The following is a 25,962-nucleotide window of genomic DNA, read 5'->3' on the forward strand; positions in this document are numbered from 1 at the left end:
TTGTCTAGTTATACAGTTTAGTTGTATGTAGTTTACTGTTGACCAATTAGTGTTCTCTTTATTTCCATTGGTTATATTCTAAAAGAAAGGATGTACCTCAAGCTCGTCCCCTCCAGTCTGGAAGGCTCCTATGGTGTTTAGCCCAATGTCTGCAGGGTTTCTGCGGGCCCCTGGTGGCCCTTCACCTCTCCGTCGCCCGCCAGACCCCCGAGAGGACAGTGAACTGGAGGAACTGGGGTCCCGTTCTCCTCGAGGACTGTGGACGGCTGGGAAAGAAGGACGACTGTAAGGTAGGATGTCCTCTGAGCCTGAAACACACAGCACAATGAAAGGTAAATAAGAGAAACTAATAATGAGAGAAACACGTCTTTTAGTAAACTGAATAAGTTCAACCAAAAAGTCACTTCTGCTCCCCATGCCTGCGATTATTTAATCCAAAGCACAGTAAATGTTTGGGTTATTTTTACTATTTAAATTAATTTGTTTTCTATTTGATTATATTTTAAAAACCTTAAGAAGTCATAAAAGAAAACAGTGTGTATATATATATATTTACAGAAGACAGACACTGAAATGCTATTCAGCTTGTCAGGCTATATAGCACTTTTATGTCTTATATTAAATATGACTTAGAGTTAAAGTTGTCAATGATTTTATTACAATTTTGTAATTTTTTGTCCCTTTTGTTCTTTATATGCACATTATAATTAAGTTTAGTGCCATTAAAAATGTCTACAATTTTTAAACTGATTTGAGATCAGACGAAAAACATACTGACAATAGTGCATGCAATCTCAGTGTTTATCTGCTTAAAAAAATCTAAAGTATGATTTATTTGCATATAATAAAATCTTGTTAACAGAAATAATGAGACTTTTGCTGTTTGTTCTATGCTTTGAAGCCGATGCTTTGCAAAAATGTCCATCGCTAACTCAGTTTTTAATGCAGGTCTACAGTGCAGTACCTGGGTGCTGGCGGCTCTTCACGGCTTCATCTTGTTTGCTATTCTTGCCCGTTCTCTGACCCCTCTGTACATCTTGGCCATCCCTCCGCTCTGAAGAGCTGGTCCGAGTGTCTGAACCGTCCCTGACCCTGGGCCCGCCAGCACCCGTTCGCCTGTCCTTGCCATCCGCAGAGCTGGATCTTGGCGACATGGCCCCCCGTGGACCCTCGGGGATGGTTTTGGCCGGGTGTGTTGGAGACTTCAGCATGGCTGGAGGAGGAATCGGAGGAGGGGGGAGATCTGTGAGGAAACACAAGAATGAACTTTCGTTTAGTGTTCACTTCTGATGGGGGCAGTTGCTTCAGTGTTAAGGTGAGGACCAGTTTGCTGTCTACCAGATAACTTATAACTAGGGCCAGGCAAAATCCGCGGACGTTTTTTGCTATTTCTGCAGAATTATTTTTGGGAGTACCATAACTAAAACCTTAATATATGAAATAAAAAAAAATATCTTTTTAACTTTTATTTAATGTTTAAAATGCAAATCCAATTAGATTCACTTTATTTGGTAAACAAAGCAAGTCTCTCGTATAACATATCTACTAAAAGACAGAAAATATTACTGTACAAACTGCATTGTACATAAATTAGATGAACATCTCCATATTAGTCAATAATATTACTAAAATTAATAAAAAAAAACTGAATAAATATAGATTTACACACATTTACTCAATTAAATAAACAGAAATAATGATGGGCTAAAAATCTGTGGAATTCTGCGTATGCAGATTCCGTGTGCGCCTACTCATGATGCCTATAAAAATTGTGTTTTTCAAGATATTAATATTGAGCTTAAAGTGCAATTTCAAGTCTTTACTAGTTTGTTATATAAACTAGTTAAGTTCTACTAATAATTTTACAAGTTGTTAGACAACAGTGGTTTGTTCTGTAGACAGTAAAAAAAAACATTCTTAAGGGGTAATAATATTGATGTAAAGGTCACACTTTACAATAAGGTTCATTGGTTAATGTTAATTAATGCATTTACTAACATGAACAAACAATGAGCAATACATTTACTACTGTATTTGTTCATGTTGGTTAACGTTAGTTAATGAAAATACAGTTGTTCATTGTTAGGTCGTGTTAACTCATGGTGCATTAACTAATGTTAACAAGCATAGACTTGGATGTTAATAATGCATTAGTAAATGTTCAATTATGATGAATAAAAGCTGTTCATGTGTTGTTCATGATTAGTTCATGTTAGTAAATGCATTAACTAATGAACCTTATTGTAAAGTGTTTAAAATTAAACTACAAATAGCACAGCTTTTATTACAGCCAAACTAAAATAAACAATATTAATTTTAAAATATAAAATAAAAGTATTGTAGGAAATACAGAAAGAACATGCAAATTTCCTTGGTCTATTAGACATCAGTTTGGGAAAGATATCACACACTATAGAAAGCACACTTTATTTCTGGTTGCAATGATAAATGTACATACATTCATACTAAAATTAAGTGACTATATATATATATATATATATAATACACTGCAAAAAAGCTTTTCTTACTTAGATTTTTTTGTCTTGTTTCTAAGTTTTCAAATCAAGAAGCATTTTGTAGACAAGCAAAACATATTTTCTTGTTTTAAGAAATAATATGCCAAAATAAAGTGTTTTTCCTTAAATCAAGCAAAATATTCTGCCAATGGGGCAAGCAAAATAATCTTATTAAAAATCGAAAAACAAGATTATTTTGCTGACCCCATTGGCAGATTATTTAGCTTGATTTAAGAAAAAAACTCACTTTATTTTGGCATATTATTTCTTAAAACAAGAGAATATGTTTTGCTTGTCTAGAAAATGCTTCTTGATTTATGTATTTGTAGATATTTGGACTAGAAACAAAACAAAAAATCAAAGTAAGAAAAGCATTTTTTGCAGTGTAGTCTATTTTAACCTTTGTATGAATTTCTACAGTTGTTGTTGCATCTAGGAATATGATGTGTTTTCTATTATATACTCTTGGTCAGTCATGTGGGATTGATCAAGTGCATTTTATATGTGTTGAATCATGTGAAGCTATTTTTGTTGCTAAAAAAATCTCGAAAAACATCTAAGAAAACAATGACAAAATTGTTATTAACCACAGTGGAAAAAACATCATGTGTGTCTTGACATGACCTATGATGTGTATACATTGAATGCATATGATTGTTGGAAAACTGCTGGAGGGGAAAAATGGGGGAGGAATGCTATAAGTAACATGGTTTGAGAGCAGAAGACAGACTTGAGAAAACTCAAGTGATTGCAGATCATTAAAAGTACTAATACTGGAACAGTTTAAAAGGAGCATCAGAATAGTTCACACAACGCTAAAAGTCATTTCCTTACCCTTTACTTGACACAAACATCTTTAAGTTTAATTTTTCTGTTGAAAGCAAAAGAAAATATTTAGAAAAAAAATGCTGAAAACTTCAATTCAATCCTACAATGGAAGTCAATGGTTACAGGATGCTAACATTTTTCAAAGTAACTTATTTTGTGTTCAGTAGAAAAAGAAACTAAAAGTTTTGAAATCACTTGAGGGCGAGTAAATATTGATTACCGTTTTTGTTTTTGGGTGAGCTTTTCCTTTAAGTCGCTTTCAATGTGGCATGGTTGTTGGTGCCAGACCTGGTCTGAACGTTTAAGAAACTACTGATTGAGTTGCATTTTTATACAACACTTCCCTGGGGATTACAGAGAATGGTCAGTAAAAGAGAACACTATCATTTAGTGACAAGTCTGCGGGTGAAAATTCCTTGTTGATGTCAGAGAAAAATGACCAAACTAATTAAGCTGAGACCATAAAAACTTAAATAAACCATGTGATACAACTAAAGGCTGATTTATACTTCTGCGTCAAACACCGGCGTATGCTACAGCGCTGACGCATAGCCCTTCGCTGTGGCCATCGCCGTCACTGACGTGCACCTCACAAAAAATGTAACCACGTCGCAACAACGCGTAGCGCAAGTTCTGTGATTGGTCGGCTTGGTATCGCTGACGAGTCTGGGCGGGACCGGGAGCTGCGCGAATGGTGCGACGCCGCGCGAGCGATTGTTTACAAGTGTGGAGCCCCGTAAAGGAGCTCCGGATGGAAAGTTTTGTTTTGTGTTTACCTCATAGTTAAAGTTGTTGCACGTCCACCGGTTCCTGCCTCAAAATGAGCGAGTTTGAGCCACTTGTACATCCCGGAAGTGTTCAGGAAATGCAAAAAAGTAGGGAACAAACTCGACACAGAGGAACATTTACACCTCACTGCCAACTAGCGTTTCGGAAGTGTTAATGCAGACCAACAGAGACAGCGCGCAGAAGTATAAATGCACAGCCACGCGCGTTGCCTGCGCCATGGGTTACGCCGGTCACCTGACACAGAAGTATAAATCAGGCCTAAGGTCTGTAGAAAAGCATCTCTAAAGAGAAAACATGGCAAACCCTGATGCAGATGAGCTACAGAAGAAGAAAAACTCCAATCAGCTTAAAAAACTGAGACCACTTCACATTAACTCACTAGGAAAAAAGGAAGCCTAGTCTGATGAGTCTCAATTCCTGTGGCAAAATTTGGACTTTGAGATCTGAATCTGGCATAAACAGTGCAATGGATCCATCCTGTCCTTTCTTAACAGTTCTGGCTGGTGTTGCTATAACTTTTAAAGGCTCTTACTGCCAATTGAACATCGTTTGAACACCACAGCCATCCTGAGTATTGTTACTGACCATGACTACGCTTTTATGACCACACTGTGACCATCTTCTAATGGCTTCTTCCAACAGTATAACACACCATGTCACAAAGCTCAAATAACCTCAGTCTGGTGGTTTCTTCAACATGTCAGTGAGTACACTAAACTTAAACGTCCTCCACAATCATTAGATCCCAGTCCAGTGGTGCACATTTGAGATTCGGGAGTGGGAGATTCACATCATGGATTTGCAGAAGACAAATCTTCAGCAGCAGCGTGAGCAGCTATTATGTTGAGATGTTCCCAACACCTTGCTGCAAAGAACTAAGGCAATAGGTGTACCTATGAAAATGACTGATGAGTGTACAGTTGAAATCAGCTTTCCTGTATATTTGTTCCCCCAATTTCTGTTTAACAGGAAATCAACACTTTTCTAAACATAATAATTTTAATAACCCATTTATAATAACTGATTTCTTTTATCTTTGCTATAGTATTCTGCAATTTAAAGGTAAAATCATTGTATAATGATGTTTTTTTTCTACAGAAGTATAGCTTAAAGGGGCTAATAATACAGATCTTAAAATGGTTTTAAAAATAATAATAAAACAGCTTTTATTTTAGCCGTAATAAAACAGACATTCTCCCGAAGAAAAAATATTATAGGAAATACTATGAAAAATTCCTTGCTCTGTTCAATAATTTGGACTTCATCTATACATAAATGACACATTTAAATAAACGAAAGAGTCAATCCATGAACAAATACATTGATTTATTCTCACAGCCCTACAAAATACCCTTACAAATTGTATACGATACATCAGTAAGTCTACAGTAGTGCGTAGTTTATAGTACGCCATTTGTGACGCAACTCAAGTTTACATTGTAGCTGAAGGCACGCTATATTCACACATGCCAGTGTCCTTCAGAACCAGACGCTCAGCTAATTGACTCCAGAACTCATTTGTCTAGCACCCGGAAGGTGCCATGGAAACACAGCTGTGCCGTTGCGGTGCAATACTCTAAACAGCTGCATGCTGGAGCTCGTTCCCACCAAGGTGTTGCTAGTCAGTGGAGAAACTGTGAATGACGGTTCATCGCTGTCACTGAATATCTCACAGCTTCCCATGCCAGCCATTCAGGATTGTTGACTATTGCCATTCTTGTTAAAAAGCATTGGATATAAAGAAAGCCTCCAGAGCTGTATCTAGAATCTTATAAACTTGTGAAAAATGATTCAGTTTTGCATATGAAATGACATCCCATCACTGGCCCACACTGAATCTGCAAGCACTGAAAGACACCAATGTTTTTTTAGTCCATATTTATCCATGTAAATCTCTATTTTTTTATTTTAGTATATATTTTATTTTTTATATAACATTTTTATAATGATTTCAGTAATATTAGGCAGCTTTTACACTGCAGATCTTGATGGTCAATTTTGATTTTGTATTCGGAATTGAACAAATTTAATTTTCTTGATGACCTGCTTACATAATCTTTTAAAAGTGAATCATATCCTACTGTCTGCTTTTACACTGTACATGGCAAAGACACAATGAGCAGGGGAAGAAAAAAAAGCACTATTTTCCATTCCTGTTTGCAGGCTCTTATTTTTAGTTTATTCATTTTGACAAGTTGTTTAACTATAGAAAAGTTCTCATTCGGCCATCATCTTTTAATCTAGGCTTTTTATAAACCAGCAGGCATCTTAATGTCTTTTCCATGGTGTGATTTATGCACGTGATGTATGCAAATATATTGGTTTAGCCTATAACTGTTAGCTAGCTTATGTTTATATATACTTATATATAAGTATATATACTTGTGCTACATGACAATACAAAGCTTTTTTTGTCCCAAGTATATGAGATTTTAGGTTTGTGACTCTGCTTAAGTCTGTTCTGAAACAAAAGCGTTGTTTTTTATTTATTTATTTGTTAAACCAGGATTGTCCCATTGAGATACAATATCTCTTCTAGTGAGTCCTGGTCAAGACAGGCAGCATAGGACAAAGTTACAAAATAATAATAATAATAATACCACCAAAAACTAAAATCAATTGGTAAAACATGTGCACTGTTCTAAATTGACTCTTTAAAATATTTTAAAATATAGCAATGATGTTACAGATTTCATGTAGTATATGTTGAAGCTCATTTCATACATATGGAGTATACTTAGAGTTAGGTCAATCTGCATTTTCCGTGTTAACAAATGGCATCTTAAGAGTATATCTGTTGATCTGGTAATGTAAGTATTTGAACAGTACTCCAACAAATTGAATATATACTGTGGTAATTTACCAATTAAAGCTTTAAAAATGAAAACTAAAATGTTTTCTCCTTAACTGTTATGAGGGCCATTCTGTCATTTTATATAGATTACAGTGATGTGTGCACTTACTGTAAACCAGTGACAAATCTTAAGGCACTATGATAAACAATATCCATGTTTATCAATAATATCATCAATATCCATACATGAACAAGGCCTAAATCTGAATGAGTAAATCGGAATCCATGTGATTTTTTTTTTCCTGCTTACGTGTACATGGGCCATATTCGATCTGTGCCACATGGGAGAAAGAACTCAGAATTGAGTCACTTGAACCATGCAGTGTAAATGCAGCCTTATTGACATAGAAGATGTATATACAATACAGTTTGTAAAGTGATATTTTCTGTATTTTAATAGATATATTATATGAGAGACTTGCTTTGTTTACAAAACAAGTCAGTGGATCTAATGGAAAGTGCATTGTTAACCTTTAATGAAAGTTATTATAAAAGTTACTCTCAAAATCATTCTGCATCTTTTTTTTTTCCTTTTTTTTTGACATATTCTGCAAAAATGTGGGCAGATTCTGTCTGACCCTACCCATTAGGCATCATACATACAGATATAACCGTTACGTAAACACTGCATTACTTATACGCTTGTTGACTAGTCTGAAAGTGCTAAAAGTGTGCTTGAATGCTGCGTCAACATTTTTACCGGTTCAAGGTCGAAACACACCTGACGTCTTCAGCGAGCACGTGTCTCGTTTTGTCGGGAAGAGCTTAGCGTTCCTTCATCACTGCTCTGACACTCAGCAAAATATGAGAAGGGTCAGAGGATCGCAGACGTGGATGGTTTTTATAAGCCCTGTGGTGTCTTGCAGTAGTCAGACGGCAGATCGATGCCAGGGTGAGAGAGATGGAGGGTGTATTTCACAGCAGCTGAAGAGAGCTGCTAGATTTATGAGAGAGGTGGACGACAGGGAGGCTTGTCTGCTTTATACTCTATTGTCCTTATTTGCGTGAGTAGTTCCTGTGCTGCTGTAAAATTACTGCTAGTGTAAAACATGTCCTTCTTCGACAGTTTGCTTAATCGCACATATTACTGTTTAGAAGTTTACAGTCATTATGATTTTCATTCATTCACTTTTAGGCTTAGTCCCTTTATTAATCAGGGGTTGCCACAGCAGAAAGAACCGCCAACTTATCCAGCATATGTTTTACGCAGCAGATGCTCTTCCATCTGCAACCCAGTACTGGGAAACACCCATAAACTCACATTCACACACATACACTATGGCCAATTTAGCTTATCAATTTACCTAGTGAGAACATGCAAACTCCATACATAAATGCCAACTGAGCTGGGGCTCTAACCAACGACCTTCTTACTGTGAGGCGACAGTGCTAACCACTGTGCAACCGCTCTTTATATATAAGTGTATACGTATGTTACCCAAGATGAGACGGCAGTTTTAAATCAACACAAACTCTGTAAAGTCTTTCCCTTATTTAAAAGTTTTCCTGTGCTTGGCTGCAGTGCAATGAAATCAAATGGTAGCCAATCAACCGAAACCCCTGGAAAAGGGCACGCAAGCAACAATCTTACTAGGGAAAATCAGGTAGGACTAATGGGCAAAATGCCATGTCAGCTTAGCCTATGAATATTAATATGTTTTATAATAGCCCCCCCACTTTACTTTACAAACCATTCGTACAGAGCAGTTTTTAAAAAACATGCATAATTTTTTTTTTTAAACTTATATTCTAGCATTATTTACAGTTGAAGTCAGCATTAGCCCCTCAAATTTTGATTAATTTTTAAATATTTCCCAAATGATGTTTAACAGAGCAAGGAAATTTTCACATTATGTGTGATAATATTTGTTCTTCTGGAGAAAGTCTTATTTGTTTTACTTCGGCTAGAATAAAAGCAATTTAAATGCTTTTAAAAACTATTTTAATGTCAAAATCATTAGCCCCTTAAAGCTACATTTTTCCAATAGTCTACAGAACAAACCATTGTTATACAATAACTTGCCTAATTACCCTAACCTGCCTAATTAACCTAGTTAAGCCTTTAAATTTCACTTTAAGCTGTAAAGAAGTGTCTTGAAAAATATCTATTATAATATTATTTACTGTCATCATGACAAAGATAAAATAAATCAGTTTTTATTACTGTGTGTTAAGAAACGTGTTGAAAAATCTACTCTCCGAAAAAAATACACAGGAGGGGCTAATAATTCAGGAGGTTTAATAATTCTGACTTAAATTGTATGAGTCGAGGAAAAAAAAAAAAAAAGCATAGTTTAAAAATAGATTATTATGTGGTCTGGGGTGGTGGTTATGGGAACAATTCATGTACAATTACGCAACCTGCATAAACTATTTTGTTGTGAAATGATAAAATACTAAATTCCAGTTAATTACATCACAGCAATTCATTCATATAATTAATCACAAATAGTTTCAAGAAGAAAAACATTACAAAAGGTGGAAAAATAAAATATTTAAACTTTTTTTTTAAGTGCAAAACACAAAAGAAGATCATCTGAGAAATCTCTGTCAAGTCAACGATCAAAACAACCTTGAGACAAAAACTACACAGGTTATTTTTGCACCAATGAGTACGTTTACATGGACAGCAATAATCCGATTGGAATATGAATAAGACAATTCTCTGATTAAGAGTCTACCATGAAGACTCTTAATCAGATTTTTGATTACCTTAATCCGATACGATGACCTTAACGTCGTAATGACATTAATCGAAATAGGTGCTGTAACATGTAAAACAGGATCATGAAAGGAACATTCTAAAAGCAACTCATGTAAACACCTTAATAATAATATTGTCTTATTCAGATTAAGGCAAATCATTTGATTATTGATGTCCATCAAAATGTAGTCATTGTCTTGAATTTTAGGGACATAAGAGGGAAAATTTGTGTATTTATATATGCAGGGCTTTTCATCAAATATCAAACAGGCAGTCATGGCTACCGACAGACCCCAAGTGATGCTCAAGCACTGCTCATGTGTTTAATTACTTTTAATGTTAGTCTTTTTACATAAGAGAATGTTTTACTTGATAAGAGTAATGCAAAATATGTAGCAAAAAATGAATGGGTTTCCACCTCCCAAGTTATTTTGCGCCAGGAAACACCTTTTATCTTTGCCATGATGAGAGTATATAATATTTTACTAGATATTTTTCAAGATATCTTTCAGCTTAAAGTGCAATTTGAAGACTTAACTAGGTTAATTAGGCATGTTATGGTAATTATACAAGTTATTGTATAGTGATGGTTAGACTATCAAAATAAAATATTGCTAAAGGAGGCTAAAAATTGACCTAAAAATGTATATATATATATATATATATATATATATTTATATATATATATATATGTAATTGAATTCTATTTCTTCAGCCTTTAATATTTCCGACTTATATGAGCTATGAAACGTTTGATTATCAGAGACATCCTTCGTGCATTCCAGTAGAAAACTTTTTCCTTGAAATCCGAATATAAAAGTTTGAACAGAATCACGCAAAAGTATAAAAACCGAGACAAAGAGACGTGAAGAACGTCTGGAAGAGCCTGGCTGTTTTCTCTCCAGACAGAAGTGGAGGCAGATGAAAGGTTAACAGGGCCTTCTGGAGAGGAGTTGGAGGAGGACGAGATAATAAGCCTGGTGTCACCCAAAGCACTGAGCAAACAAGAGCAAAATTAACAGAGGCGGGGGGGACTGCGTGGTGTTTGGGGGCTGGGTGGGTTGTTCTGGTAGGCAATCTGCGTTTCAGATCATTTAGTTTCGAGTGTGTTTGAGAAATGCATTCAAACGACAACCTTCTTCCCTCTTCGTGTACTCAATGAGAAACGCTGTATTTAACCCTCCCACACAGCGTAACTCGGCGAAGACCTATCAAATCAAATCACGCATTCAACAGAAACTTGAGCTGACACAGATTGATCAATCCCAGTCTCTTCAGAGGCCAATGGCGAACAAAGAGGAAAGAGACAGAGAGAGTGGAGGAGATTAGAGGAGGGGGAGGAACAGATTACAGTGAAGGACGGATGAGAGAGGCTGCTTGATCTGATAGAGCCCACCAAGGCCTGTGTGTGTCTGATATTAAATCTTAGTGTCAACACACAAGGACAACTGACTCCATGATGAGACGTGGCAGATGAGAACGTGTGCGCAAATACACACTCGCACAAATGTGAGCAGAAAGTTGAGAGCGCTTGCTTTTCCAGTTGCACATGCATCACACGCACACACAACGTGACCTTTTTGAGGGTTTCAGAGGGTCTTCGGTGGTGCTTCGGCACCTGCTGCAGTTTCATTAGAGACTTGTGAGACTGTATAACTGGACTCCACGTCCCACTGAAATAACCACTCCATCCCCCCTATATGATCCTTCTTTATATATCTATATTAAATGTTTGGTAGATTAATGTTGCATGGACAAAACAACTTTCAATCAACTTCAATATTTGGGGTTGAAATTATTATCACTTAATAAAATATAGTTAATTTACAGACCTTAGAATACAGACCTTTTTCTTAACCATACCTTAGAACTTTCGTTTACAATTGGTAAATCTCCATCCAAAAATGGATTTCAATGCCATTTTAAGTGTTAAAGCCGTTATACTTTAATCAGATGCGGTTCAAGTGTGAGAGAAAAACGTTCAATCTGCCGTCAGATAAGATGTTGAAATATAGCGTCAGTGTTTTCGTCCTGCTAGCTGTTTTACTGTGCTCAGCGGGCTCTTCAATCCACACACACACACATCACATGTAATATATTACTTCATTATATAGCAAACCATATTACTGAAACTTAGCAGGTATGCAACATTAAGGCCATGCGATTTCCAAAAAAATGAAAGTAGGTTACTGATACTCTGCTGGCTGATTTGCCTGTTGAGTGTAATCGGGAGCTGTGAAAAATGCCCCTTTATCTTCACTTTGTGCCACTCTTTCAGTTAATGCGCTAGCAGGACAGTATGTGTGTCAAACAATATGGTGAATTACATTTGTTTAGGTTGGTTATATATTCGAAAAAAAGAGAAAATGATCACTTTAGCGATGTCGATGCTCCATTTAAATGGCACAATATGCATTTTTAAATAATCAGTCCAGGAGGTGGCGCTGCTCAACATCAGTATTAGGTCAAAGACGATAAATGCATATAAAATAAATTAAAACCATCATTTCAAAGCTGTCCAAATGTGACTCTATACACGCATAAAGCTACAGACTGGACGTTTGAAGCATCCTTCTTAGGGATACAATCAAAGCATGATGGGTAATTTAGCATTCCATGAAAAAGGTCTATACATGCATCATGTGGCCAGCATAAATGAGTAAACCCCTTACAGATCTTTATTACTTACCAATATTTCTAATAAGATGCTATACAATAAGATAACTGGGCATATACATTAGATTAGTCTATATCAAAGCCAAATGTATATATTTTATATGACAAAACTATTATTTTTTTCTTTAATTAAATTATTTATTCAAAATGATAGTATTTCTTCTAATTTGTTCATTTATTATTATTATGGTCACACCCAAAAATTGATTATTTTCTGCTTATAGTTAGTTAAGTAGTAGTTGGGTATATTGTGTCGGATTTTGGATGTAGAATAAAATCATACTGTATAAGTATTAATAAACAGGCAATATATTAATAATAGGCAGTATTATTAACAATAAGAAATGAGAATTGGTACCTAAACTAAAGTGTCAACATTCAGTTTCCTGTATTCTTGTCATTTAAAACATCACAATAGATTGTAATGGAGAATGAAATTACATTTTATCAAACCCAACAAGAACAAAAAACACTATAAAAACCTAACATAATAAATAAGCTTTTGTATTCTCATAAATATATAAAAATATAGTTATATAAAATAGTTATATAAAATATAATGCGCTAAAAAAAGAAAGGGAATAGAAAGGAATAAATAAATGCTTATTGCAGTTAAATTAGCACAAATTGTTAATATTATAACTATTATAACAAACTATTTTTACATTTATTTTTATAAACTAGCTATCAGTAGTATTTAAAATATGGTCTTATTCAAAAATCTTATAATAACAGGATAAAAACGCAATGATGTGCTCCTCAGGCTTCTGTACCGCCCGCCTGATGGCTTGAGCGTGAGCAGACTATGGCGAGGGTGGGTTGGATCCCTTAAAATGCTCATTATTATTATAATTATTTCTTATATTTATGCTAAATATTATATATTTTTGTTTAGTTTTAGTTCTGTTTTTTCTCCATTTTTATTTATAATGTAAATTTGAAATATTTTAATGTTCTGTTTTATTTATAAATGTTTAAATTGAAAAAACAAAACAAAAAAAACTTCAGAATGTTACCAAATATAGAAAGTGAACCAGTATTCAGTATTCATGATGTCCATCTATAATGACAGTGTGTGTGCGTGTGTGGACGTACCCTCTGTGTAGGCCTCTCGGCGCTGGTAGCCTGTCTGAGCAGCTGGATGTTGTTTTTGCCTCTTCAGGGGCCTCCTCTGACCCGGGGCTGCGCTAACGTTACTGTCTGTGGACACTGGGCTGCCTGGACGGTGTCCCGCAGGGAGGTTTTGGTATTTCCGTGCTGCTGGCAAATTAGAAAATAGAGGGTTTGCTTAGTTCAGCTTTATTAAAGGCCGCAAATCTGAATACAAATGAATTCAGCCACTGTTAGACATATAGTATTACACATAGCATCTCCATTAAAGGACATTAGCATTCAATTCATGGGCAAATGTTAGCTTAATTTAATGGACAGTTCTGTCTTCCAAAATGTGGCATATTCTCCAAGTGAAACCCAATACTCTGTGGAAAATAATGGAACTGTCCATACAAATTGATTTAGCTGAGGGTTTAAAGGATTAGTCCACTTCCAGAATGAAAATTTCCTGATCATATACTCACCCCCTTGTCATCCAAGATGTTCATTTCTTTCTAAAGTCAAAAAGAAATTAAGGTTTTTGTGGAAAACATTCCAAGTTTTTCTCTATATAATTGAATTATCTGGTGCTCAGAGGTTTAAACTTCCTTACTGCAGTTCAATACAGCGTCAAAGGGTCAAATAATCCCAGCAGAGGAATAAGGGTCTGACCTACTGAGACAATCTACTGCTTAAAACATAGACATTTATTAATTTTTTACTGAGTTCAAACCAATGAATACCATAATAGAAGTCCACCAAAAATCCTGCAATGTTTTCCTCAAAAAACGAAACTCCTTTTTATCCGAACAAACAAAGACATGAACAGATATTTTGAAGAATGTTGGGACAAAGCATCCATTGACTTCCATAGTAGAATACTATAGAGGCCAATGGCTGCCAACATTCAACATGTCTTCCCTTGGGTTCAACAGAAGAAACAAACACAAACAGGTTTGAAACAAGTAGAGGATGAGTGAATGATCACAGAACTTTCATTTTTGGGTGAACTATCCATTTAATTATGCATCAGCAATTGTCGTTAGACATGCATGAAATTTTAGTGGCCACATCGAAATCAACCGATAAATGCTATTTTTAATATTATCATTATCAGTTCAATAACAACATTAGGTCAATATCTTTAAGCAGATAATGCGTGTATTATGTATCATTTCCTCTGCTTGGTGCCTGTCGCTTTTTAAAATGACTTTACTCTTAAGTTTGGTTAATATTCGGTGACTTGGATGCTTTATGGATGCATTCTTTTTTGCCAGTTGATTTTATTTATATAAATGAAAGTAGCCATATAAATGAATAGTTAATAAAGTTCAGAGATCAGTTCATACTTTTCTGATCTTAAGGTAAAAAAAATCACATTTCTCTGTATATTTGTTTGCATATTGTTTTTCATGCAGAAAATTATTATTATATTTTTATTAGCACATATACAGTCAGTGAAGTAGGTATTCAACACGTCACCATTTTTCTCAGAAAACAATTCTAAAGATGCTGTTGACTTGAAATGTTAATGACAACCAAATAAATGCATATATGCAGAGAAAACAAATATAAATCGTTTACAAATATAGCTGTGTGTAATAAAAAGAAATGACGCAAGGAAAAAGTATCGAACACATGAAGAAAGTGAGGTGTAGAAAGGAATGGAAAGCCCGAACAGCAGCTGAAATCTCTCAATAGTTCTTCAGCAGCCCTCTGACCTTCGTCATTGTAAATTAATATTAGCTACTTCAGTCCAACATCTACATCAGCAGGATGATGAAGATGAAACCAGGGTGGACATTTATTCAAAACACAGCCAATGAAACTGTCATATGCTTTCAGAGAAAGAAAATCAAGCTGTAGAATGGCCCAGCCAATCACCTGACTTGAATCCAATATGAAATACAAAATGAAGACCAGATTTGGATAAACGAGACCCACAGAACCATCAAAATTTTTACACTGTTGAAGTCTGTAAAAAAAAAGCCTTTTATATAAAAGCTGATGTTTTATATCAGTAGTTCAGTACTTTATCCTTGTGTCAATCCATTGTTATTAAGCATATATATATATATATATATATATATATATATATATATATATATATATATATATATATATATTTTTTTTTTTTTAATGTTTCGATTGTTTAAGTTTTTACCAAAATCTGGTTCAATTCCATGTCAACACCTCCTTTAGAAATATTATTCCCAGGAAAAAACATGACATGTTTCCCCATACCTCTTCCCTATATATCATTGTCATTTAAATCGAAGGAATTATCGGTTATTGGTCAAAAATTACATATGCACATATTCCAATACCTCCAGACACTGGAAGCTGATGATGTCCTTTCCCAGGATGCTTTGCCACTCGAAGACCAGCATATTCAGCCGCAGCTGCCACAGCCTGGGCGAAATCGGCATCGGTAAAGAACGATCCATCCGATGAGCTGACTGCACTGGAACGGCCTGACGAGGCGTTGTCCTCTTCTGAAGCCGAACCCCATCCGTTAATCATAGACCCAGTCACAGAGCTCTCCAGGTCACAGGTGCTGGAGGCCGGGGTTTGTTCCAGACCCCGCAGGAGAGCCCTCTGCTGGGGCAAGTGCTGCTGGTGAGGGTGCATCATGTGGTGCTGGTGGACTCGAGCTACCTCTGCGTCCGTTTCGTCACCCTCTTCTTCATCATCATCCTCTTCCTCTAGGCCGTCCGTGTCCAGGCCGAGGGGACTGGAGATGTAGCCGTATGTGTGTGGAGGAGAGAGAGGTCGTGGTGGAGGAGGTGGACTCACTAACAGTCTCCTAACACACATATAAAGCAAAACTGTGAGAAATGCACATATAGTTAACAAAAGTCATGTTTACATTGTGTGGTATGACTCGACTCGCTTTGCTTTTCCACCAGAATATAGTAGGGGATTTTTTTTCCTTTCATAACTCATTACTACAACACAGATTACTCGAAATACATGAGTAATCTTTTTATACAAGATACATTAAGTGCCCTAATTAATAATACAGTTTATGTATGTGACCCTGGAGCACAAACCCAGTAAAGGGCTGAAAAATAAACCATTGTATGGTAACCATTGCCAAAATTACACTTTTTTTTTTTTATTCAAAATCATTAGATTAAGTAAAGATCATGTTTCATGAATATAGAAACATACAAACATACAAAACTTCATATCTGATCATTAATGGGAGTTGCTATTAATTTGGAGAACTTTACAGGAGATTTTCTCAGTATTTAGATGTTTTTTTTAACCCTCAGGTTCCAGTTTTTTAAAATATTTTCATCTCAGTCTAATATTGTCTTATCCTAACTAACACACATTTTTTCAGCTTTCAGGTAATGTATTAATCTCAATTTACAATAGAATTCAGCCTTATTACTTGGTTTATGGTCCAGGGTAACATATTTTTACTAATAAGGAAAGAAATATAAATGCCCACTTGGTGTGGCTGATAATTAGTGTTTGGAGGAAACTGTAAAGGTCTTTTTTTTTTCTGTATTCATGTCCAAAAATTCATCAGGTACACAAAGCTTACACACCGAGTCTGATGCGTATTATTTAATCCATTCTGAAAAAATGCAAAGCATTTTGGAGTCAATTCAATTATGTTTACAGTAGAAAAAGAAAGAGGAATAGGCTACATATTTAGGCATCCAATACTGCATAATGTTCTCCTTTCTTAAAAAGCTGTAGTGCATTATCACCATCTTTATTTCAGGAAATCAGTGGAATTTTGATACATTGCTTGTGATACTTTACACATTTTCATACGTAAACAAATCCTGAACAGAGACTACCAAAAACGTATAGACACACACACCAAACAGCAGGAGAGGAGAGGTGTGCCAGTCACTGAATCCAGCATAGCGGTTTTCAACCGTTCGCCACATCTGTCTTTATATTATCCACTGTGTTTGTGCTCAATGCTCAGGTGTTGTATCAAAATTTGACTCAGCGCCTGCAGTTTCAAACTCAAAACAAATCATTCCTGCAGTTGACAGCAAGACCGAACATAGAAGCGTTGTCTGATTGACAAGTAGCACCAACATGTTTTCAAAAGAATCTAAGTCGCCAAATGAGATGAATTTATACCGCATTTTTGAAAGTTAAACATACTAACTGTATTTTGCCTTTCACTTGTACGGTGGCTCTGAACTGTCAAAACACCCCTCAAAATGCTTTTACAGATCGAAAAACGGAAAGAAAACAAACCAGATACGAATTTTTTGTTTTGTTTTGAACGCAGTGTGTCAATACGATTGACACAACCTGAGATCAAATTAATTTTTTAACATGCTAAAATTACAGACGGAAATTTCGGATTCAGTGTGCAATGACCTTAACACTGAAAATACTAGTCATATGTTACTATCAGCTGAGGATCATCTCCAGACTCAAATCCATTCTTTTCTTTCAAGCTCTGGAAAAAGTTATACATGCTTTTATCACGTCTCGCCTAGATTATTGCAATTCCATATATGCTGGTCTCCATCAATCATCATTGACACAGTTGCAGTTGGTTCAAATTGCGGCAGCTAGACTTTTAACAGGCACCAAAAAACATGCTCATATCTCACTAGTTTCTTTGGCTTCCTGTTAATTTTAGAATTCAGTTCAAGATTTTATTGTTTTCAAAGTACTGAATGGGCAAGCACCTTCTTATATATCTGAATTTATTAACCTACAGTCAACTCCTCGGTCCCTTTGGTCGTCAAATAACATTTTACTGCAAATTCCTCTGTCGCGATTTAACAGAAAGGAGATAGAGGCTTTGAAGTCGCTGCTCTAGTTTGTGGAACCAGCTGCCACCGGACATTAGGAGTACTTCTCTCTATTTTTAAGTCTAGACTTAAGACTGTGTTGCTGTAATACTATTCATATTTTAGAACTAGGTAACTTTCCTAGATGTTTCAGTTTTTGTCAACAAATATTTTTTGCCCTTATTTTTATTGACGAAATTAATACAGCTATTATGGCCAATCAGAAATCTGCAGTGTTACACGCCACATTTTAGTATCGTCTTACAACCTGGATGATCATGTGAAATGAACAGGTACTAGGTACTCTATAATGTGGAAAAGTGGGCTCTACCTAGTGGTACCATGTAGGAAAATTACAGCAAAACTCCATCTTTAGGCTGGTGTACCTGCGCTCATGTAGATCAGGGTTGTCCTGCAGCATGGGATGCATCTCCTCCTGAGGGGACGGGGTTAGGGTTGCGGTGGACTGGTGGCTGTAGGACACGGCAGCAGGTGAAGAAGCAGCTCCCCGTACAGGAGGTGTAGGTCCACGCTCCAGCTCCACCTCGTCCTCCTCCTCTTCCAACTCGTCAGGTTGCAGATACATCCGAGACGGCGGCAAAGGGCACTGCAGGTCTGTGTCGTAACTGAAGAGAGAAGAAAAGATTGCAGGATCACTCTGAAAAACTGGAGAAATGTGTGGGCTGTGTGTGTTGGGCTCACCTGTCGTCCATCACCAGGGTGTATTCTTGACATGGCGGCGGATTAACCGGAGGAGGAGGCAACAGTTCAGTCCAATTCATTGGATTCTGTTTGGCTTGTTTAGTTGTTCGTCCACCCTTTTTCTGCCCTTGACTTCCTGTAAAGCAAGAAAGAGAATAAATAGATGAATGCACAGTGTGTGACAAACACAGCTATAGCAGCAACCGTATCTCTTAAATTAATTTGATCGCAGACTAAAACGCTTTAATAAGCTCTGGTTCATTTCTTCTTCTGTTAGTTTGTTTGCAGAGCTTGAAACAAATGGCATTTTTACACTCAGGAGAAGCAACATTAATGACACCCACACCATAATTTATGCGCTGTAAAACGCTTATGCGCATTATCTCTCTATTTGTAATTAACGTCGCGCTCTCCATCAAAAAAAATGAGTCATTTTTCAAAACTAACACTCTCCATTGCCCAGAGGAGAGGTAGAGAGAGCATTTAAAAAGAGAAACATTGGAGGCCAATTAACAGAAAGGAATTAAAATTCAGAGCCAATGAGCTGTGAGGACCTCCACGCACCCAGACCCTCTCTTTAATTACCTGAACTTCAAATACAATGTAAAAATAGATACAATGCATTACGCCGGCAGCCTTGCATACGGCACAGAATGGGCCTCATTTATCTTTGTCCCGCAACAAACACCGGCTTTCTGACAACATTATCCCCCCTTTCTTTGAGTCGGATGGATGAAAGCTGGAGTAATTAATGACGGTGTGGCGAATCGCAAAAAAAGAGAAGGGGGGAGATATCCTCTAAATCAGAAACATCCCAGGAAAATGCGGCAGACCTTAGAAAGTCTGCAGGGAACATGGTTTTAACTACACGAATAAGGACTGAGCGAGTGATTGTTGCTGGCGTGTTTTTAGATATGCGAAATCATGAGTAAGAATCACACGCTTTCATTCGGACGTAAATGTTTCTCTTTGTTCCCCGGAGTTTCTCCACAATGAGAGAACGATTTGAAAATGTCCTGTTTTGCATATGATTCAGTGCCTCTTAAAGTGATGAAAAGGCTCAGAAATAATGGAAATGGTGAGAGAGAAAAAATGGAATAATGGGTAAATCACAACCACAGACTACAGCTGAAGGATTTATAGGACATTTGTTGGCCGGTTGATTTGAATGAGTGGACGAAAGCATGATAGATCAGTGGTCCTCAACCACCAGGATCGAGGAACGATATTGGTACCGAGCCACACAAGAAATCCTTCATTATTTCAGTTTTATTCATTATGTGAGTCTGAACCATCTTTTATTTGAACAATTCTTTTATTTTAAAAATGCCCGTATTCTCTAGGTTACATCTCGGTCACTTGAGCGTCCAAATTTAACCCACAAGCTGCAAAATGAGTTAGAAACAGACCTCTTTGGAACGTTTCTTGGCTAAGGGGAAAGAACCCCAAACTGCCACGTAATTAATGCGCTAGCCATTTGTCAACAAATCAGTTGAGATCGCAAATGATGAAGGCCTTTTAGGGGCTGTTCACATATCACGTCTTTTCTAGAGTTCACACACGTTCATTATTTCAATTGAGGTGCATGGCTTGCATGTGCATGCGGCATGATGCGCTCGCGCCTTCCAGATGCACCCAGCAGACTGAATACCTCAAACGCACCGTACACGTATGAATGTGACAAGAACTGACCGTTCAGCTTCAGCTTGTATGGAATATACACATTTCTGCAGACTAGTTATCCCAGACAAACACAGAACACTCAAACACTGCAGTGCTTTGTATTTCTCTCCGTAAATAAAACTTGTATCAGAGTGACAGCAATGTTTCGTCATTTGTTTTAGAATATGGATGATGGTCGCCAAGCAACTTTTAAACCATTGACCCCCCCTCCATTGCCCATCCTATCCCACACTACCCACCCCTCAATCCGCAATAAAAAAAAGTCGAGCATTGAACCGGTTCTCTGTGATAAAAAGGTTGGGGACCACTGGGATAGATAACAGACAGATATGGTTCGTTAATGTGATGTTGCATTTTCACTGTCACATGACACAATTAAATGTAATCAGTGTTTTTATAATGCAGTAAATAGTTAAACATCTCTGTTTTCCATTGAGCTTTAGTTATAAAAACTTTATTTTTATGTTTTTTTATTATTATTATGAATATTTTACATTTGTAAGCCTAATTCCAAAACTGGTGTGTATGGGTGACTAACTCAAGCATAGGTTAATCAATTACAACTCTTACAAATATCAACATCCTCAAAAATCATTTATAAATACTTTAAGCCTAATATTTTTAATGCATATATTTTTAAAATAATATGGGATTTATACAATTTGCGACTGAAAATCATGTCCCCTGGTGAGACACTATATGTTAAATTAATTTCTTTACATTTAAATTTGAATATTTCCTATAAATATTATTGATTATTCACCACATCCACAGAAAATGTAATTAGTTGAAGGACTCCATTTAAGACCATGTGACCAAAGCCCCCTGTGAAGCCCATGACGTGCACATGGTTTGTTTTGGTCTCTGAATGTTTTACATACTTAACTTTTTTGGTTCCACTATACAATTAAGTTTAGTTATCCATTGGTGCAACACCACTCTAACCCTAACAAATCTGACAAGTCACAAAGAAAAAATAAATATTATTCATATTTTCATAGAAATTAAATAGCAATTTATGAAAATAGTGTCCAATAATGAAGATAAATCGCTCTCTCACTATTTGTATATCATTAAGAGTTGTTTGTCTTAATGTTTGCTATCTCACACCATAGGACATTTACATGCTACAATTCAGTAAAAAGTTAAAAACAGTGAAGGAATTGATAGTTTGTGACCCCATATATATATATATATATATATATATATATATATATATATATATATATATATATATATATATATATATTTTTTTTTTTTTTTTTTTTTTTTTCTCAATCAGCCTTAAAAAATGATCATATCTGATGATGGTTTGATGAACGGAACTTACCAGAGGTGCTGCTCCCTCTGTCCGAGCTGCTGTAGGTTTCTCCTGTGAGGACGTCCTGGGCCTGGTTATAAGGGATGGTGACTGAGATGGGACCCTCACCTCGGTAGTGGTCTAAGGGGTTACAGTTGATAGGTTTTGAGTTTTCATTTTTTATTACACGCACATGCCAAAGTTACTGAAAAACATTATATTGTGCATCAGACAAATGAAAGCTCTTATAAAAGCAGACACGTTATAAGAGGATGCTTCAGAGTGGAACATCAGACAATCAAATGGTAAAAGGTTACAAAAAGGGTTTCACTCATAAGCTGTTATGACTTGTTGTTGACTGGTTTCAATTGTCTAGCAAGTGTGAAATATCACACCCACACACAGTTAGATTCATGCAAGTCGAGTCAAAAAGCAAACACAATGACCTTTTCAGTGGCACAATATGAAGTGGCGGATAATGGATAGCTTTGAGCTTGAGTTACATTCCCCCCTTATTTGTACAGTAATCTAAGATCTCTGGCTTCACACTGTTCGGAGACATCCGACACTTCCACAGCCTCCTCTTTACCTTCATCCCCATCCAAACAGTAAAACAACAGCTATAAATATGGATAGAGTTTACTAGCAGAACGTAGAGTTGAATTACAGATATAAGCAACACGAGCAGCCGTGACAAATAAAAAAAAAGGAGATAAAAAGTGAAAGAGCCACATGTGAAGGTGCCAGAGAGGCTATTGAGAATCAAAATCATGTAACGCTTTATTATAGTTAAATATGAGGAGACATCAGAACCACAAGACAAGAGGCGCAGCAATCTGATGATGCACCGAGAAAAACATGGCACGAGTTTACACCCAAATTTTGATACGGAATGCACCAAATTTATTATCGTCTGAAAATGGCATTGTCCGTTGTCGTCCACAAAAGAAAAATAGGTGAAAATTTAAGTTTAAAAAAGGGTTATGCTGTGCTGCACTTTCCAACACACTGGTTTTAGTATCCCACTACTGTGGACACTTTGTACCAGACGCGGAAACCACTGCTCTATATAACCATTCATTTCAATTCACTATCTAAAGGCCATTTTTTTACATCCTGTCATGCAGGCACAGAAGATCAACTCAAAAGTTCAAAATAGCTTAATATTCCACTTAGTTCTATCTGCCAATGCGTGAACCACACATCCTTACTGGAAAAGCAATGTCCAGTCTAATAATGCGCCGACAGGACATTGTTAAGTAGTATACTTGTTCCTGCTGCTTGCAATATTGCCATTGTGCTGTCATGACAACGCTGGTAAACAAAAGCTTTTCGATTCATTCAATGTCAATAAGATGCAACTAGGGTTGTCACGCTACTGGAATTCGGTACCAATCGATACTGTAGTTGTAAAAACGTCCATTTCTCGCTAACATTTGAGCACGTTGAATTACAGAATGACTGTGATTGGCCGTGAAAGTTTCATCTTTATTACAGAAATGACTGTTATTGTCAGTGGTCATCAGTTTATTGAACTCACCATTGTTTACTGAATTTAACAACAGATAAAGGGATAATGGAGTGTTTCAAAGTCACGTCGATCAGCTGGTTAGTCTATAAGCTGACACACGAGCCATCCACTGATGAATCAGCGCTTTAAAATGCTCCAGTGTCCCTGTTTCTGTGGTTACCCTCAGTAAACAGCGGTGAGTTTGGTGAACTGATGACCTTCACAACCAATCACAGTCATTTCTGTTGAGCACATGAACACAACAGCAAATCAGCGCTGTTTAAGAACTCGACAGCACTTAAATGTTAGCAGGAAATGGACATTTCTAAAATTTAACTATCGATTAGTGCCGAATTCCAGTATCGTGCAACCTTAGACCCCAAATAAGTGTCAATTTTAGGAAATTGAGATTTATAGATTGCATTAAACCTAAATAAATAAGTTTCCATTGATGTATGGATTATTAGGAGAGGGCAATATTTGGCAGGGATAAAAATATTTTAACATCTATGAAAAACAATTCCTTTTAAAGCTGCCTAAATAAATTGTTTAGCAATGCACATTAATAATCACAACATTTTGTTTTAATATATTTAGAGTAGAAATTTGACCAAATACCTTCATAGAACATGGTCTTCTTAATATTCTAACTATTTTGGCATTAAAAAACAATCATTTTGACCCATACAATGTATTTTTGGCTACTGCCTGTGCAACATAAGACTGGTTTTGTAGTCCGGTGTCACAAATGTGGTTATTTTATTGGCTTCTGTTTCATTAAATCAGTATAATCTAGGTTATGGAGTTCAATCTAAAGACTTAACTATAAATTAATTATAACAAACCATTTTCGGTTTTAGTTTTTGGCCAAGTGCATCCAGACTTTTCATTTCGGTGCATCCCTAGTTTTCAGGGACTGCGAGGAAATCCATAAAAACTCACCCTTGTTGAGTTTGTTTTGTTCCATGACGTTATACTGCAGTGGTGTGTTGATGTCGGCCTGTTTCTGAGGTGTTCCCTGGCTGCTCTTCCAGCTCTGCTTCTCATTAAAGTCAGCGCTTCCTCCTCCGCTTCCGCCACTGCTGCTGTTCATGTTGTTGTTGGCCAGGCTGGATTGAATGAGCTGAGTGGTGGCGTAGGGTGTGGGTTGACCACCAGGCCCCATAAAACGCCCGTCCTTCAGGTTGGGGCTGTTGAAGGTCTTCATCTCGTTGATCTTGTTTGAAAGGTCAACGTCGCTGTAAAGCCCAGTATCTGGAGCCAGCAGGTTGGTGGCCTTGTTGTCCATCTGGTTGCTGTAGTTGGCGATGCAGTCGGCTGGATGATAGAAGAGGAGTAAGACATTTTGGAAGCCAAAGGACTTGATTACGGATATATCTTGATTCTAATATACTGTAGTTTGGATGTATCAAGAGTGCTTTTAACAGGAGGGATGTTTAGAAACTCACTAGGATGGTTTTAATCCAGTGAAAAGTTGGGAAACAGTAAGGTTTGTTTATGTTCATTAATAACAATTCTTATAATTAGCAGTGCTGAAAACATGTAGTCTTGCTTCATAGTGTCACTGAAACTGTGATACATTTGACTTCTAGGATTCTTTCATAGAGAACGTTTTAAATGTAATGTAAAGCTAAGACTGCAAACTGACTGGTAGTGCATATGCTAATTAGTTTTGTGCCCATGCTAGTGATGTTTTCAGAAATTTCGAAGAAGGCAATGTGGAATACTCGAAATACTAAAATAACACTCATTCCGCCAAAATCCCTGACGCCGTACAATCTTCTTGCCTGCAGCTTCTCTCTCGACCAAGGCACAAGCCAAGCGTGTCACTTTGAGTCTCTGGAGCTGCCGCGAGAAAGGCATCCCAGCTCATCAAGCAGGATGTTCCAACACGTCCGAATCAAAAGCCGCCAAAACGAGGAACGCTGTAAAAGACCATCCTCTGACAGATCCAATTTTCCTCGGCTCATAAAATATTCAAATCCTCCCTGGGATCTGAGCGAGAAGCTTGGCGCGTAAATACCGCAGCCTGCCATTGGATGGATTTGGAGCGCAGCTCGTGTTTCCCTAAGAAGCAACGGCTCTGCACTTCAAAGGTTGACGTATCAATGATAAAAGATTCCATGGAATGAGACAAACTAAGTCGTCTTTCCAGAGAAGCCCTGTGGGTACTGATCCGGTTAATATCCTGGAGATTTTTTAGTATTTGGCAAACCAGGCAAATGGGTGTCAAGCTTTTAAATCGTCATGCTGTGAGAATCACTCAACGTTCATCCGTCATTCCTGCTTTGATGAAGGCGACATGGATAAAAATCTGTTAGTGAAAACACACTCCAAATAAACCAATATGAAAGGTGTAAAGCAAAGCCTTCTCGGGATGGTCACACAAAGCCTAATCCTCAGGTCTACCCAATGAATATGGCGGCTAATTTCTTCAATTCAATAGAAAGACGTTTTTTTTTAAAAAGGATTGGATGCATTTAAGGGTGCTGTTATGAATGAAATGCTCTTAGCCAACGGCTTAGTC

At 36.8% G+C, this 25,962-nt stretch overlaps 1 protein-coding gene and 1 long non-coding RNA gene across 18 annotated transcripts in view; one reads left to right on the forward strand and one right to left on the reverse strand.

The window, feature by feature from the left end:
• The window catches only part of LOC137487784 (uncharacterized), a 54,344-nt gene extending 33,582 nt beyond the window's left edge, over window positions 1–20,762 (forward strand). Inside the window, exons 5-7 of the long non-coding RNA XR_015509784.1 lie at window positions 86–290; window positions 949–1,315; window positions 15,793–20,762. This is a non-coding gene — a long non-coding RNA (uncharacterized LOC137487784). The remainder of the gene's footprint in view (window positions 1–85; window positions 291–948; window positions 1,316–15,792) is intronic.
• The window catches only part of robo1 (roundabout, axon guidance receptor, homolog 1 (Drosophila)), a 553,775-nt gene that overhangs the window by 3,200 nt on the left and 524,613 nt on the right, over window positions 1–25,962 (reverse strand). For 5 of the 17 annotated variants that reach the window (XM_087282414.1, NM_001365167.2, XM_087282416.1 and 2 more), the window contains 8 exon segments: window positions 24,378–24,752; window positions 21,956–22,066; window positions 18,943–19,078; window positions 18,627–18,866; window positions 15,787–16,265; window positions 13,463–13,624; window positions 965–1,243; window positions 97–308 (listed from right to left, as the gene is read on the reverse strand). In XM_087282414.1, coding sequence (XP_087138540.1) covers window positions 97–308; window positions 965–1,243; window positions 13,463–13,624; window positions 15,787–16,265; window positions 18,627–18,866; window positions 18,943–19,078; window positions 21,956–22,066; window positions 24,378–24,752 — 1,994 coding nt within the window. 17 annotated transcript variants of the gene reach the window in all.

This window comes from Danio rerio, chromosome 15, assembly GCF_052040795.2.
Source record: "Danio rerio strain M-AB ecotype USA chromosome 15, GRCz13ab, whole genome shotgun sequence".
NCBI lineage: Eukaryota > Metazoa > Chordata > Actinopteri > Cypriniformes > Danionidae > Danio > Danio rerio.